The 16,964-nt window shown below is 52.9% G+C and overlaps 1 protein-coding gene across 2 annotated transcripts in view; it reads left to right on the top strand.

Annotated features, from left to right (window-relative positions):
- Positions 1 to 13,775: 13,775 nt before the first annotated feature.
- AHCYL1 (adenosylhomocysteinase like 1) overlaps positions 13,776 to 16,964 on the top strand; it is a 46,909-nt gene continuing 43,720 nt past the window's right edge. Inside the window, exon 1 of one of the 2 annotated variants that reach the window (XM_075559213.1) lies at positions 13,776 to 14,174. In XM_075559213.1, coding sequence (XP_075415328.1) covers positions 14,055 to 14,174 — 120 coding nt within the window. In that variant the 5' untranslated portion in view covers positions 13,776 to 14,054. The remainder of the gene's footprint in view (positions 14,175 to 16,964) is intronic. The other variant, XM_075559206.1, reaches the window with a different exon arrangement.

Consider the following 16,964-nt stretch of genomic DNA (forward strand, 5'->3'; position numbering starts at 1 on the left):
CTCAGAAGCCACTCTTTTGAATGGACCTTGTTTTGTTTTTGTGAAAAGTCTAAAGCAGCAGTTCTCAACCTGTGGGTCGAGACCCCTTTGGGGGTCGAACAACCGTTTCACATGGGTCGCCTAAGACCGTCAGAAGACACAGATTTCCAATGGTCTTAGGAACCAAGGCACTGCTCCTCTATCCATCTCCAGGCAGGTCCGTCCACATGCAGATACACCCACCTACGAGTACCCTGCGTGGAGACTGTTACCCATGCTACACCATGCTTCAAGACAAAATTTCATTTATTTGTCATTAGAAACAAATATTTCACAATATATAATTATATATTGTTTTGTGATTAATCACAATGCTTTAATTATGTTCAAGTTTTAACTATGAAAATACATCCTGCATGTCAGATATGACGAGTCATAACAGTAGCAAAATGACAATTATGCAGTAGCAACGAAAATAATTTTATGGTTGGGGGGTCACCACAGCACAAAGAACTGTATTAAGGGGTCACGGCATTAGGAAGGTTGAGAACCACTGGTCTAAAGAGTCTAAGACAGCTGTATCGCAGAGAGAACGTCTCTGAAGTCATCAACTAATTGTAGAAAACTGTCGGGACCCCGTTTGTTTGGAATCAGCCCGCGCATGTGAGGACAGGCTCAGCCTCCTCTACTTCTTCTTGTCACCGGGTGCCCTGGGGTCGGGTCTGACACATAGAGACCTGGTCTCCATAAACCAGAACGAACCTCCCCCCGTCCTGCGCCATCCTCACGACGACTGCCACGTCCGAGCTCCTTGTTGCAGCCGCTGTGCCCACCCCTCATGGAGGGTCTTCTCTTCCTCCGATACTCACCTTCGCCGAGCAGGACGTCTTTCTGCAGACAGGGATCCCTGCTGCAAACGTGCCGGAAGCACGTGAGAAAGAGTCTCACTGTCTTTGCCTCTAGAGAGTATTGTGCTCCATCTTCTTCCAAGGTAAACATGTTTGTTCTTCTAAATATACATTTAGTCATTATTTCCTGTGCCATATTTTTAATGCTTTTGAAAATAGACACAACAGAACACGCACCAACTCAACAATGTCTACCTGTCTAATGCATGGCTGTGACCGCATTACTCGAGTTGTGCCATGAAGCTCAGCCCCCTTTTCTCGTTAACCCAATCTCACTGTCTCTCAATGGAATCCATTGACTCTCCTATTGAATCTATTGAATCTCCAGAGTCACTGGTATGTGATCCCACAGAGATCTTAAAGAGCGTAAAGTCAGACACTTCAAAACACTTAATGTGCTCATTCAGAACCTACCCCTCAATCAAGAGGCCGTTGAGTGGACAGAAAGGGCATACTGCTAGAGAGGTCTGAGGGGCCAGCCCCAACTATGTGAAGAGCTGCCCCTCCCTCCAGAAGAATTTATTTCAGAGGACAGCACTGAAGCTGCAGCTCAGGGAGAGGGACAGGTCTGATCAGAGCACATGGGAGCAAATGAAGAGGGAGGGAGAGAGAGCATAGCACATCTTGGCCCACCAAGCCTTGACAACAATATTCCCTCTCAGAGCAGCCAATCCACAGAGAGGACCATAGGGCTGGCCCCACTATGGGACACAACATCCCTCACTGACCCATAACCCTACAGGGGACAACACAGGAGACACAGTGTGGGAATTGTGCCCAATCTGATCCCACATCGAGGCAAAACACTAAGGGTGTGCAACAGAACAGCCAGGAGAACAGAGCAACAAAGTCCCCAGGAGATACCAAAAATAGACTTAGGGGCCAAGGCATGGCACCCCAAAAGACTCGACTGGAAAACACTCCTAAAGGCCTTGAACTAACGACAAGCTTTTCTTTTTTGTTGTTCTTGTTTTGTTTTATATGTTGCTGGGTTTTGCTCTGTCTTGTTTTTGTGCATGTCATTATCTCCGCAGGTCTGTCTAAATAAGATAGGCTGGATGAACTATCTGGAGGAGAAAACAATGGGACCGACAGTTCCGGGGGCACATGGGAGAGGGGGAGGTGGGGGGAAAGGAAGTAGTGTTAACAAACCCAGGGACAAGGGAAAAACAAATGATCCAAATTGGCAATGAGGAGGGTGTGGGAGGCCTGGTAGGGAGTGATCAAGGGTAATGTAACTGAGAGGAATTAGTGAAACCCAAATGAAGACAGCATGATAGTGGGACAAGAGGAAAGTAAAAGGAAATAGAGGAAAGAGCTAGGAGGTAAAGGCCATTTATAAATAAATAAATAAATAGATAAATAAATAGATAAATAAATGCATGTACATAAGTAAATATATTTATATATGAGGATGGGGAAATAGATCTATGTGCATATATTTATAGGTTTAGTATTGAGGTATCAGATGGACATTGGGCCTCCACTCAAGTACACCCTCAATGCAAGAACACTTTGTTCTATTAAACCGGCATTCCATGATGCTCACCTTCCTGACACAATTGCTGAAGACAAAGCGGGTGCATAAGCAAATGTGGTGAAGAAAGCTTATGGAGTCCGGCTATCAAAAGATATAGCATCTAGGGTCTTAAAGACTTGAAGGTAAACAAGTTGCCATCTCACTCAGAAGCAACAAAGCCCACATGGGAGAAGCACACCAGCCTGTGTGATCACGAGGTGCTGAAGGGATCAGTTATCAGGCATCAAAGAACAAAAAATCTTTTCATTCTGTGCTCACCTCCCAGATACAATTGCTGAAGACAAAGCGGGTGCATAAGCAAATGTGGTGAAGAAAGCTTATGGAGTCCGGCTATCAAAAGATATAGCATCTAGGGTCTTAAAGACTTGAAGGTAAACAAGCGACCATCTAGCTCAGAAGCAACAAAGCCCACATGGAAGAAGCACACCAGCCTGTGTGATCACGAGGTGTCAAAGGGATGAGGTATCAGGCATCAAAGAACAAAAAATCATATCATTGTGAATGAGGGGGAGTGCGGAGTGGGGACCCAAAGCCCATCTGTAGGCAACTGGACATCCCCTTATAGAAGGGTCGCAGAGAGAAGATGAGCCAGTCAGGGTGCAGTGTAGCAAAGATGAAACATACAACTTTCCTCTAGTTCCTAAATGCTTACCCTCCCACCATCATGATCCCAATTCCATTTTACAAATCTGGCTAGACCAGAGTATGCACACTAGTACAGATGGGAACTGGAAACACAGGGAATCCAGGACAGATGATCCCGTCAGTACCAGTGGTAAGAGTGGCAATACCGGAAGGGTCGAGGGAGGGTGGGATAGAGAGGGGGAACTGATTATAAGGATCTACATTTAACCTCCGCCCTGGGGGATGGACAACAGAAAAGTGGATGGAGGGAGACGTTGGAACGTGTAAGATATGACAAAATAATAATTTATAAGTTATCAAGGGTTTAGGAGGGAGAGGGCAGCGGAGAGGCAGGAGCAAAAACGAGGAGCTAATGCCAGGGGCTTATGTGGAGAGCAAATGTTTTGAGAAAGAAGAGGGTAATGAATGTACAAATATATAATTGATGTATGTATGGATTGTGATAAGAGTTGTATGTGCCCCCAATAAAATGATTTTTTTTAAAAAAAGAAAGAAAGGGCATACTGTGGGGTTTAAAGGGGCTGTATCCTCTTACCATACACGGTCAAGCTCCTCTTACCATACACGGTCAAGCTCTGTGTTGAGCAAATCCCCGAGAAGGTGGATTGTATGAAGCCTGTCTGTCTTGACGATTCACAACAGTTAACTGATAGTTTGGTTTGAAGAAGATTTTAGGGGATATTTTTGGTTTAAGGTGTGGAGATTATTTTCAGGCAACAGTTTTGGGGTGTGGTGGTCATGCGGTGGGGTGGTAACTGCAAGGCCGGTAGTTCAAAGTTAGCAGCGACGCTGGGGGAGCACCAGGGGGCTTTGTGCTCCTGCACAGTCAGTGTGGGAAACCCACCGGGCTGTTCTACCTGTCCTATAGGGTCACCATGCGTTGGAATCGACTTGATGGCAGTGAGTTTTTTGGAGTACCGTAATTTAGGAGCCTGGGGGCACTATGGGTTAGGTGTTGAACTTCGAACTGCAAGGTTGGTATTTCAAGCCCCTCAGCACCTCGGCAGGAGAAAGACGAGGCCGCCTGCTCCTATAAAGACTGACCGTCTCAGAAACCCTACACGGGTTTGCGAGGACTCAGAAGCAACTCAGTGGAGGTGGGTTTCCCACGCCCTGGTGGCACTGTAGTTAAAATGCTTGGCTGTTAATAACCAAAAGGTCCACGGTTCAGACTCACCAAGTGCTTTGGGGGAAGATGTGGCACTCTGCCTCCATACAGATTGCTGCCTTGGGAACCCTACCGGGGCTTTGACTCTGCCCCATAGAGTTGCCCATAATTGAGGGATGACACTCGATGGGCAGCCGGGGCTGGAGCTCAGTGCGCAGTCAGAATTAACTCAGCAGAAGGGGTTTGGTCCCATATGTTTCATGGCTGTCTATTGCACTTTCCTTTGATACTGACAGGGTAGCAGGGTGATTAATTGAGTGTTTAATGTGGCAAAATAACCTGATTGAGAAATCAGCCGTGTGTGTGTGTGTGTGTGTGTATGTGTGTTTGTGTTTGTCTTGGCTGTTGGGTCTTCAGAAAAGAATGTAAACCATTTCTCCCCACATCCTCCCAGGAGGTTAGCTGGGACTTAGAGTCCTGGAGGTCAGGGAGGTGGTGGAGGGGAGGGGGGACCCTTACCTGCGGGCAGAGGCGGCAGCACCTAGGAAGAAGGTATTCACAAGCAATGGAAGTTGACACCCAACTAGAACAGTCCTGCAGTGCCGCCCAGCCCCCCAACCCCTGGGATGACAAAATCTGGTGAAGATATTAGAAGAACCCCTGGGACTTCCCAGCCTCCTGGAGAAGCCGTGCCGCAGCGAGGGGGTCACACTCCCTGCATAGCTCAAGGAGCAAGTTTCTGAGGACCCGCCCGCTTGCTTGCTTGCTTTTGCGTTGTCTTGATTGTTGTGAACGCCGGTGAGCCCAGGGAGGAAGCGTTCATAGTATCAGACTTTCCACCAACTGTGGGTGGGCCAGATTTAAATAGATTTGGAAAACTGAAGAAGTACCATCATTCTTCTCCCATTGCGTGTCACTCCACACTTAAGGACCATGCCATAAAAACCTTTCCTGCAGCCCAATATGGCCCTTCATGGTCACTGACTGATCACTTCAGGTGTCTTTTTGGCCCCCTTGAGAGTGGCAAAATTGCAGGCTCAGTCTGTTCCTCCATAAGCCCCTTGGCGTAAGAGTCCAGTGCTGGGTCAAGAGAAGTTCTGAAGAGAAGCACTTAGGTTAAGTACTCAGCGGAGAACTGAAAGGTCGCAGGTTCAAATCTGCTAGCTTCTCTAAGAGAAAAAGATGTGCCAATGGACTTCAGTAAAGATGCACAGTCTTGGAAACCTATAGGCTCTAAGAGCCCTTGTACTCTGTCCTAGAGGGCCCCAGGAGTTGAAATCAACTCAATGGGCTTAGTTTTTTGGTTTTGTTGGTTGGTTGGTTGGTTTTGATTACTGGGCCAAGACAAAGGTGGGAGACTGGTATCATTTTGTCTTCCTAACGAGCTTTGTAAATTTCTGCGCCTCTACTTCCTGATGAGGAAGGGTCGAGTCATTGGGTCTTTACCACTTGGGGGCGCGAGCCCATCATCTGGAGTGCATCGGCAGTTTAAGCACCAGCTCATGGCAACCTGAAGCGAATCCAGCTTCTCCCAGATGCTCTGGTCAAACCAGAGGCATGCCCCAGGTTCCACCTCCTCTGCAATTAGATGTTCCCTCTACCTAGGACGAGTGTCCTCTTTTCTGCCGACTGAAATCCTCCTCATCCTTAAAAGGAGCTCGGGCATAGTGGTGACACGCTGGACTCTCAACCACCAGGAGGTCGGCGGTGCACAACCGCCTGATAGAGAATTACCGTCTCGGAAACTCCCAGGGACCATTCCAACTCCGCTGCTCCATGGGGTCATTATGAGTCGGTGTCAGGATCGAACCGATGGCAGGGGAAGTTTGGCTCATCCTTTAAGGGACAACAGAAACCGCTCTCTGTCACAAGGCCGTCCGTGTCCTTGGTGGGACCCTCCTTCTTTCTGTGTGGCCTTTGGTGTCCGTCATCTGAGCACTTGCCACATGCCCCCTGAGGCAGGGGCTGGTCCTCATTCCTCTCCATGTTCCCCGCGGGGCCCAGCCCAGGCGCCTGCAAGTCACAGGCCACCCAATGTCTGTGGGACTAAAATTGGGACCTGGGCCTTGCCTTCGATGAAGCCACAGGCTATTTCGGGCTCTGGGACGGGCAGGGTGAGGCGGGGACCTGGGGGACTTGAAGACAAAACGTCCTGAGTGGGAATTTGGCTGTGGCTTCATGGGCTGGAATGCCTGCTCATCCCTTGACACCGCCTCAGCCAGCCTGGACAGGAGAGGAAGATGCTGTGTGTCTGGGACGCTCTTCAATCAGAACCTTGGTTCCCAGTGCTCACACCCTGTCCACCTCGCTCCGGAACCCCGATGTAGAGGAGCAGAGGCAAGAGCAAGTCTGTGGGAAGCGGTCAGAAGGACTGGGGGAAGCAGGGTGTGCGGCCTGCGCCCCATTTCACACTCCTGGTCTCGAGAGTGGTGCTGACCCTTTGCCCGGGCTGTTTGCAGCATGGAAGGCCATGAGCTCATGTCGGAGGCTGGGAGCACTTTCCTCACCGCTGCAGAATGGGACAAATGCGGAAGGTGGGGGCGCGGGTGTGGATGGTTAACTCTTTTCCGGGGCAGGGGGATGAGACGGGTTGGTATCGTCTTGGTGGAGTCTTCTACTCTCAGATGGCTGGCCAGGCAGAGCCCCAAGGTAGGAGGGAGCTGGACGGAGGCCGCCCACATGAGCCAACACAGCGATGGGTGATAACCCAGGTACCCCCACGGGGAGGGCCAGGAGGATGAAATGGTTAAGGTTTGTTGAAAACCAGGGAGAGTCTGTCCTCCAGGGGCCCAGCTGGCCGCAAAGCCAGAGCGGAGGCTCCAAGGGTGATGCAATGGGGCCCGCCCTGCACACCAGAGAGGGCGAGCAAGGCAGGCTCCCGCCCAGCAGCAGCCTCCACACCACCGCTCACTCCCCGCTGGGACGCCCACCAATTAGCCTCAGGGCAGGGCAAAAGGGGCAGACTCTGCCTGTGGCATTCCCCTCAGACCCCATGCCCTTGCTGAAGAGGCAAGCCTCTCTGCTAGCCCCCAGCAGGCAGGGCGTGGGTACCAGGCTGGCCAACACCATTCAGCTCTTGCCGTTCCAGGCAAAGAGCAGGCTGTCCCTGTGTCCTAGGTGCAGGTGGCAGGCAGGGCTGCGGGGAGGGGCCGTGAGAGGACAGTCATGATTCCGGGAGCTGAGCAGGCAAACAGGTCTGTTCACCAGCGGGCCCACGCCAAGCTGTCACGGGAGACGCTATCTGGCTGGGGCAGGGACTGTGTTCCAGAAGCTTCAACCAGGCTCAGAGCAGCCCCAAGGGTGAACTAGTCTCTCTGTGCCCTCCTCCCCCTCCCCACTGTGGGGGGTCTTGGGTAGGGAAAGCATGGCATGACATTGACTCCCAAGAGGGATGTCCCAGCGTGGGGCACTCTGGAGAGTGCAGAGATGGCCTTGGGGGGTGCAGACTTTCTGACAAGGGCCTGCTATGGCTCATAGGCCCCTTGAGGACAGGAACGGGTGTCTGTTTTACTTGCTGGACGGAGGTCTCGCAGAGAGCACTGACCAGGCAGAGGCCTAGCCCTCTCCTGAAGTCTAAAGCCAGTTTCACCATTTCTGGAGGCTGCTCTTTTGGGGCCAACTCTCGCACACAATCATAGGCGCGGAGAAGTACACAGAGTAGCTCAGAGAGTCATCCAAATAGATTCCTGGGACATTGTTTACAATGACTGATGCCTCCTCAGCCTCCACGTTCATGGGCGGCAGCTTTGAGAACTGAAGAAAGAGACATCAGGGACCCTGCTCCAACCGAGGAAAAGGCATCCAAGGACATTCTGGGGGCCTGCTGGACACACAGGAGCCAGATGGTGGGGCTAGGCGGGGCCAGGGCAGTGGCATTGGCTCATGGCGGGACGATTCGGGGAAGCTCCATCAAGAGCAAACAAGCACTCAGCACCAGCTATGACCACCCTTTCCTGCAGCGTGTCCCCCCTGCAGCGCACGCTGGTCCTTCCAGGAAGCCGGCACTCCGAGAAGGCCAAACCCACCCCACCCCCACCCGGGAGCTGTAGCCTGGACCCACAGCTCAGCAACTCACTTTTGCATAAGATTTGCAACGTATTCAAAGCTCTTTTGTGTTTAGAATCTTGTTGGATTAGATCGTCACAAGCCTCAGATGGAAAACTAGAAGCCTGTTTTGCATGAGGAAAATTGAGGTCCACGCAGACCCAGGAACCCAGTGGTCAAGTTGGCAGCAGAGAAAAGACGTACACCCACGTCTCCTCGCTCACCTCCCCTGATCCCTTCCACCCCAGGCTGCCTCCCCATGCATGACTCACCCATCACGAGCTCTGGACACTGGACCTCTGGGTCCCCCGTCCCCGTCTCTGTTTACAGCTGGGGAAGTTGGCCCCACTGAATATATATTTGCGTTCTCTCCTGGCAAGAGCTGATGCTATGGTCCAGCCTTGCCTGGGCTGCTGGGAAGTCATCCCTACCCCGACACACACACTCGGTTTATGTGGTGCCAAGCTGGAAGCAGCAGACAAGCTCACCTGTCGGTGTGCTGACACACCTGAGAAGCACGGAGGATGACAAGTATGAGGGCCATCTTGGCTCATGGTAAGGTGCTTTTGAAATGAAATGTCATCATAGCTGAGCGCCGTTGGCATGTCCCTCCGAAGGTATGCAAGAACGAGCTGCCAGACTGAGAATCAGAAGTGAACTTAGCATGGTGACGGGATGGTTGGTTGTGTTCTTGTTGTTTTGTTTTTGCCCTATAAAGACAACATTCAAAATAATGAGTCTGACCCTACCCAGCAGAGGAGGAGGAGTCAAATGGGGGAAGGGGAGGAATGCTCCTCAGAAGGGCTAGCACAGCAGAAAGCTGGAGGGGGCAGGGCCAGCTGGGCAGGTGCCCTTCACGTAGATCACAATGTCAGCCGTGTGACAGAGGGGTTCAGGGTCAGAACCACCATTAAGGGGTTGGCCCCTGCAGGAGCTCTGGGCCACTGTGCCCTAAAAGAAGCCTTGATGACACAGTTGTCACACGTGAAACTGCTAGCCACAAGGTCAGCAGTTCAAAACCATCAGCTCCTCTTCCTGAGAAAGGGGGCTTTCTATTCCAGTAAAGCATTACAGTCTCAGAAACGGAAACCCACAGGGGCAGTTAGGGACGCTCTGAGCCGGCCACATCAACTCCATGGCCCCGAGCCTGAGCTCCCGCGTGCTGCGCTGGGTGACTCGTTGCAGCACTGAGTGCTGCTTTTGAGTCGCCGTGCCTCAGCTCTGCCTTATCCCACAAGCGGTGGTTGGCAGTTCAAACCCACCAGTGGCTCCACGGGAGAAAGATGAGGCCATGAAGATTTGCCGTCTCGGAAACCCTGCGCAGAGTCCCTCTCAGTCGGAAGGGACTTGATGCAGGGAGCCCTGGTGGCGTGGTGGTTGCATGATCAGCCACTAACCAAAAGGTTGGCGGTTCGAAGCCTCTGTGCTGACGCAGTCCCGGTGCATAATAGGACGAGCTGTTTGCTGGGTCACGTTTGGCCTCACGGAACCTTCCTTCGAAGGAGAAAACTTTGGCACCAAACCCCGTAGAAACCACAGCCTGGGACCCCGGTGCAGCAGTTCCACTCTGCCCTAGCGGGTCGTGACAAGTTCAAATAGACTCAAGGGTAGTGAGATGTTTAGCGCCCAAAGAGCCTTCAGCGGCGCAAGCCGTGTGTGACGGACTCCCGGCAGCTGTGGAGATCTGTGCCCCGAGAGCCCTAAGGTGCAGTTCTGCTCTGCAACGCACGGGGTCGCCCGGCCTCGCCGTGAACTGGACGGCAGCCAGGCCGCCCAAGATTTCCTGTCACTTCCCCCACAGTCAGCTCGTCCCCGCGGCCTCCTCTTCTGCTATTATGGTCGGAGTAATGATCAGTGCAGTTTACAGGGGAGGGGGAAACCTGGGAAGCTAACCCCTGCCGTGTGGTAGCTCTCTAATCTCCCTGCACTGGGATCCATCTGCAGGCGCTCACTTCCGTACCAGGGAGCAGCCTAGTGGCCCTGTCAGAGCGTTCCACATTCCCAGGAGCAGAAGTGAGGCCTGAGCTGCAGGAGGCAGGGAGCCTGCGGGGAGAGCCCAGTCTCTGGTGGGAGGCCCAGCCCAGGTGTGCAAAGAGCCAGCCCCCTAGAACTGGGGGTGGGGTGGGTGGGGTGGGGGAGAAGCATTCCAGCAAGGGAGGGACTGGGGGAGAGTGCTCTCTGCAGATGCGGCCAATGCTAAGTCCTTGTCTCGGCAACCCCTCCATCCACACCTGCTCCCATGCCCTAGCACGGAGCCTGGTGCCACTACTACCACCATAGTCACCCTCCGCGTCTGGGCTGAGCCCACCGGGCCGCCTCTGCCCAGCCGACCTGTGTCAGAATAATCAACCACTAGAGATCCAAAGGGCAGTGTTTACCCAGGGCAGAGGGTGAGGAAGGAAGGGGTGGAGACAGGAATCACAGGGAGGGCGTGGAGGGCGTGGAGGGCGTGGGACATATGACAGGACACTGAAGGAGTGAAACTGATGGTCACCTCTGGAAACCTTCACTAATGCACAAGAAAGGTTTTTTTACCCCAAAAACCCTTTTTTTCTTCTTCCCCTTAAAAAAAAAGTTAGTTCGAGTAGCATCTCCCTTTCTGAAGTCTTCTGAGACCATGCCCTACTCCCCATCCGCAGGGCAAGACCAGCGCCCTCATCGCTGCTGTCTCTGTAATCCCGACCTGTGGGCCACTCCCAGGCCTCTTCAGCGTGCACCAGCTATTTTATGAACTCAAGATTACAAGAGTCCATGCGGAGGGTGCGTTTGGGGGTAGCCAGGAGAGCGCCTTTAATGAACCCAAACAAACCCATATCTGGTACCCAGGGCCACTATACTTCTGGTAACAGTAGCTCCTGTATCACCTGTCTGCTCACTCCATTTCCCTCTCTCTACATCAGGGTCTCCTCTGGTCTCCAGGCCTGCTGGAGCCGTCCGCTGGCCACACGTAGCACAGGTCCCTGGTCTTCTTGAACACTGGCTGCTGGAGAGCGTGCTCGTCTCTATGTGAATTGTGCTGTTGAGAGCGGTGGGCACTGAGTCTGGGGGGTAGGTTGGGTGATTGAAGACAAGAAATCCCCAGGCATCCATTAGAGGCAAGCCTCTAAGCCGACCCTGAGGGGTCACCTGAGGAGTACAGAGGCAGCATGCAGTGGTTCTCCCCCCTATTGGGTCAGCACAGTTCATGAGCACGTGAGCTCTTTGACCCTCAGCCCACACATGGGCATGACACTCATACCCATGCCCTCTGCAGTGGTCTGATTTCCAGGAATGTTCTCCCACCAGGCCCGACATGAACTGTAGGCCCTCTCCCCCGACCATCTTCCAGTGTAAGCACCCTCAGTTCCCATGGTTGCCCTCACCAAACCTCTCTTTAGGCCACGCTTTCAGGTAAGTGGAGTCTCCCCTGCTGGTCTCCTTTTCCTCCACTGCTCAGGCATTGCCTCCTCTCATCATGGCCCTGTCTTCACCAGGCTGTAGCAGGCAACACTGTGAGCTTGCTGCCAGGGCAAGCCTGGGGCTTGGTCCAGGAGGAGACAAAGAAAGACTGAAGGTCAGTCTCCGGGAATCTCACCGTCTGAAAGCTACAATTCACAGTGGGGCTAGGAGACAACGCAATGTGATTTTTCAAAAGCAAAACCAAACATCAGGTGTGTCTATGCTTTCTTTTTTCTTTTCCTCTCTCGTCTCTTCTTCTCCTTTCATAAACTACTCTCCAGCTCCTGCTTCTCCAGTCAAGGTTCTGATGGGCTCTGCCTCTGTTCTGCAAGCAAGTAGCTCTGATCTCAGGGCTCCAACAACAGTTTGGAAAAACCCACAGGATGAAAGTGAACTTGGGGAAGAACTTAGGGGACAGGCACCGACCGGGAAGCAGGGAGTTGGCCAGCCGCACAGAGAAGGGTCTGGCTTGGCCAGAGTCCATAGAGGAAGACAGGGTAAGGTGGAGGGAGGGCAGGGGAGTCACAGAGGAGCTGGATTCCAAGGGAGCCTGGTGGGGTGGGGTGGCCAGTGAGAAGCCCGAGGGGGTAAGACAGCCAAAGTAACTTTTCAAGCCCTTTAAGAAATATGACTCGAAACTGTTTGCTAGGTGATGTCACCGCTCCCCTGTGACCCACAAACCTTCATTAAATGCTCTGTTACATGTTACAGTCTTATTTTTGTGGTCATTTTGGGATACGGGCAGAGTTTGCAAGAAGGAGGAGCCGGGCTCTGTATTTGAATCGACAGCAGGCGCTAAAGAAATAGTCACAGGACCAAAGCCATGAATTAAACCTCAGATGAGGCAGAAAATTGGGGCCAGAGGCGGCCGTGGACATCTAATTACCCCTGGATAAATCAAAGATACCGGACTTTCCACAGGACATGGAAGTACCAGCCAATGTCATTCCAACCTCAAGGGACAGGCCACCTCAGTGGACGTTTGGGTTGCACACAGGTTCTGCCCCTCCCGCTAGACTTGCTGGGTGGCATGGAGCGGATTCCGACTCACAGAGAACCTACGTGCAGCAGGGATGCCGCATGGACTTCTCTTAGCTGTCATCTTTTCGGAAGCAGTCACTGGGTGCGGGGTGGGTTCAAAGCGTCCAATGTTCAGTTTGCAGGAGAGCACTAAACCGCTGCACCATCAGGCCTCCTTCCAGCTGGGTTAAACCTTGCAAAACATACGATGGGTCACCCAGGCCTTAGCCATCCAGGGTCTTAACATCATGGCTAACTTACCTTCCTCGCCACCACCTCCCCAACACATAGCCCCCCAAAAGAATGTAGGGGCTAGTGAATGTGTGTGTGTGAATGGTTCCTTAGTGCCCTGGATGCCCACTGGGAACTAGCAGGGCCTCCTGCTCTGGGGTGGCATCCACAGGAAAACTGTTTCAGGATGGGCCTTCCCCCTCCTCCTCCCTGCTTTCCTCCCTCTGACCCAGCAGCCCCTAGGTCAACAGGGTCAGCACAAAGACCAACGAGGTAGCCCGAAGGGCTTGTAAATAAGTAAGGCCCAAGGGGAGGTGCTGTCCACAGAGATCACAAAAGCTTGTGTGGTAGCAAACGGCTCTCATTTTGCTCTGCCCACGCCTGGGAGGGCAGAAGAGGCAAAACACTTCCCCTGGGAAAGTTCCTTGGACTTCTGGTCCAAAGAACCTAGAGCAGGCACAGGGAGAGAGCGTCACTGTCACTCGCCCAAGGAGTTCCCTAGGGATGGCTGTAAAGCTGTGAACTGATGGCTGCTCCCTGGACGAGCTGGGAGCACCGCAGTCCAAGTGCCCTCCATCAGGCGGCGTTCTCACAATGACCACGAGTCGCTCACAGGACTGATGGCGCCACCTGGCGGTACAAAGTACCCTAACTCACCCCAGGAACGCTGCGAGAGAAGGAGGCGTGGCTTCTGTAGGGCGGCCCGCACAGCCCTGCCCAGCTCGGGCCCGCGTGATGACGTCACGCCAGATCCTGTTTCTCCCCGCCTCTTTCCCCCACCCCTCCTCAAGCGTTGCCAGTACTTAACGTGGCGTCCCCGCCCTCTGCCCTTACTGGGCGTGCGTGTCTGCGTACGGCGGAGGTAGCTGCGCGGGCCGGTCGGAGATCCGCGCCGCTGCCTCTGGTGCTCCTTCCGCCGTCGTCGCTGTCCCGCTGCTTCGGACCGCCTGGCTGACGAGGCGTCGGCCCCAGCGCTTCGGAACCCCACACAGCCGGGCTTGGATCCGGGCAGGCGGAAGGGCGAGCGCGTGCCGGAGGACGCCGCGCGGGCGGGCGGGCGGGCGGGCGAGCGAGCGAGCGGACGCCCGTGAGGGAAAGAGGCAGGGGCGGCGGGTCAGCCGCGGGCCGGGCCGGCCGGGGGATGTCGATGCCTGACGCGATGCCGCTGCCCGGGGTCGGGGAGGAGCTGAAGCAGGCCAAGGAGATCGAGGACGCCGAGAAGTACTCCTTCCTGGCCACCGTCACTAAGGCGCCCAAGAAGGTGCGGGGACTCGGGCTGGAGGCGGGGGCCCGCCGGGCCTCGCGGAAGAGGCGCGAGCGAGCCCGGGCCGGGGCTGGTTCGGGACTTTGGGGGCGAGGGCCTAGGGTGGTTGCGGGGCGCAGAGCGGGTCGGGGAGGGACGCGTGAGCGGCCCCAGGCCCACCGGGGCTGGGAAGGCCGCCCCTGGCCTCGCTTTCCTTTGTCCCTCGGCCCTGCGCCTCCAGGATCTTTCGGAAACCCTGCAAGGCCTTACGTTTTCGACTGACTTCGCTGGGTGCAGGGCCCCGGAGCCGGGCGGGGGTGGGGTGTTGAACAAACTCAGCCCGCTCCGATGACCGGGCCCGGGGGTGGGGGGCGGCCCGGGTGCAGAAAAGCTCTCCTCGGGTGGAGAGAGTAAATCCGGCCGAGCTTTCCTGGCAAAGCTTGGAGAGCAGGGCTCGGTTTATCTAGCGACCGCCGGAGGCCCGAGGGGAGAATGCGTGGAGCCTGCTCCTTCCTGCCGGCGAAGGCACGGGGGCAGCGTGAGCATGAAAAGAAAACTGATTTCCACCGTCTACGCTCTGCCAGTTGCTGTGACATCCGTACGAAATTGCCGTTCGGAGGCTGCTGACAGCAGACACTGTCATAGATGGGGACAGGTTGATCCAGGAGGCGAGTGAATAGAGGAGATCACTTAGCCAGGCATCGCTCGCTCGAGGAAGGCGCTTGGGTGGGTTGGCGGGTGGGTGGTAAAGAGCGATTGCTCATTCTTTACTGCACTTACTGAGGCAGAACAAGGTTCGTCTCCTGGGCTGTGGGTTGAACGCAAAGGGCACCTTTCTGATTCTCTTGTTGGGGAGGATTAAATTGGAGCCTTCGGAAGCTTGCCGTCTTAGCGCCCCTCCAGTGGTGGACCGGGATCCCTAGTGCTTTTCGATCACGTGCTGCCAACCACATCTTGACTTTCTACACACCTGGCACCCAGTTCACAAGAGAGAACTTATTGCAGAAAGGTGACCTTTCTTAGAACCCAGATAAATATTTCCGTCCTGTACACAGACTTTCACGGCTAGCTCTGACTGGCTGTAGTGTTTAATGGGATCTGGTGCCAAAGCTGGGTTTACAGGATTCATTACAGTTCTTAAAGGGCTTGCATCGGAGCTCGTCAAACTGTCTTAAGTGGGAGAGGATGGCTTTGGTGGGATGGGGGTGGCGGATAGTATTGGGTTCTTACTAACAGTGTTTTTTAAAGGTTGGGGAAAGGCCCCTTCATTCTAAAGCAGCGGTTCCCAACCTGTGGGTCACAACCCCTTTGGGGATCAAACAACCCTTTCACAGGCATTGTCCCATTCATAACAGTAGTGAAATTACAGTTATGAAGTAGCAAGGTAAATCGTTTTATGGTCTGGGGGTCACGACAACATGAGGAACTGTGTTAAAGGGTTGTGGCATTAGGAAGGTTGAAAACCACTGTTCTAAAGGGTCTTAATTAACCATATTTTCAGTATTCTTAGTTTAGCTTTGTTGGGGCTATAACTCAGTAATTTAGATTTTGCATTAGAAGGAAGAATGGGAAATCCCTGACTGATAACCTAATTCCCTGGATACTTATCCATATTAGCCCAGTCTCTCCTGTTTGGTTGCTTCAGGGTATTACCAGTAAGTACTTTTCTTAGTTGCCCCGCCCCCCTTTTTTTAGTAAGCTTTTATTCTTGAAAATGCCAGTGTTGAGACAAAGTTCGAATTCTAGTTTATAAGGTCCCATAAGGGTGAGGACTCTTGCTTATCCTTGTATCCTCTCTTCCTAGCACATAGAAGGTACTCAAATATTAATTGCCCACCTGACTATCAAGTAACTGAGATGTCAATATGGCTGCCTACCAGGAATAAATATCCTTTTCCCTCCCCTCTTCCCAGGAGGAATTTTGCTAATGTGTATTATTGTCAGGCCAAGTGTTAATGATTTTAGAGACCCAAATTCCATTAGCAGAATGAAGCAGTCCCTGCTAGCAATGTGGGAAGACCCTGTTGTGAGTTTCCGTTTGCTGATAAATGTACTCCCATGTCCTTGTTAATTTTGCTCTTTCTGAGCTTTATTATTGAGGTTTCCCACAGCACTTGTGATAAAGTACCTTAATGACTAATTACTCTTGCCTCGCTGATGAGAAAAGGCATTTATTTAATGGGTCAGTTGAGGACTAGTTCAAGGTCATATAGCAAGTCCTAGGCAATCTGTTTTCAGAACGTCAGCCTAGTTGGACATTAGGTGACTTGAGTCACTTTTGTGCTGCTGCCATGTGTTAATAAGGTGAGAGAGCATGGGAAAAATCCAAGGAAGAAAGTAGTTTGTCATGGGACTGCTGAATGATAGGAGCAAAAGACCTCCTCAAACACTGCCCGTCCTTCACCCAGGAAGGCTCCAGCCTGGCTGCAGGCCAAGAAATCCTTGACTCATGCCCAGCCTGGAGTCCCCTGGGAAATTAGGTACCAAAGGATATAGGTTACTTCAGGGTGACCTTGATATTCTGGTACCAAAGGATATAGGTTACTTCAGGGTGACCTTGATAATCCTGAATCAGATCCCAGAGTAGTTTTCTGGTGAGCTTTTATTAATTTTGTTTATTTGCTTTGGGCATGTGTGGATGCTCATAAGCTAAAAGTAGAGATAACTGGATTTTTCAACTATAATCATGACTTGGTTTTGTATGCCCTTGGAGTCTAGCATCGTGCTATGTAGATCCGTAGGGCTTCTTGTGTTGGTTCAGAGCTTGCTTTGGGTTTTAAGAAGCCAACTAAACAGGTCTTCTGTTTA

Source organism: Tenrec ecaudatus, chromosome 1 (assembly GCF_050624435.1).
Source record: "Tenrec ecaudatus isolate mTenEca1 chromosome 1, mTenEca1.hap1, whole genome shotgun sequence".
Taxonomy (NCBI): Eukaryota; Metazoa; Chordata; class Mammalia; order Afrosoricida; family Tenrecidae; genus Tenrec; species Tenrec ecaudatus.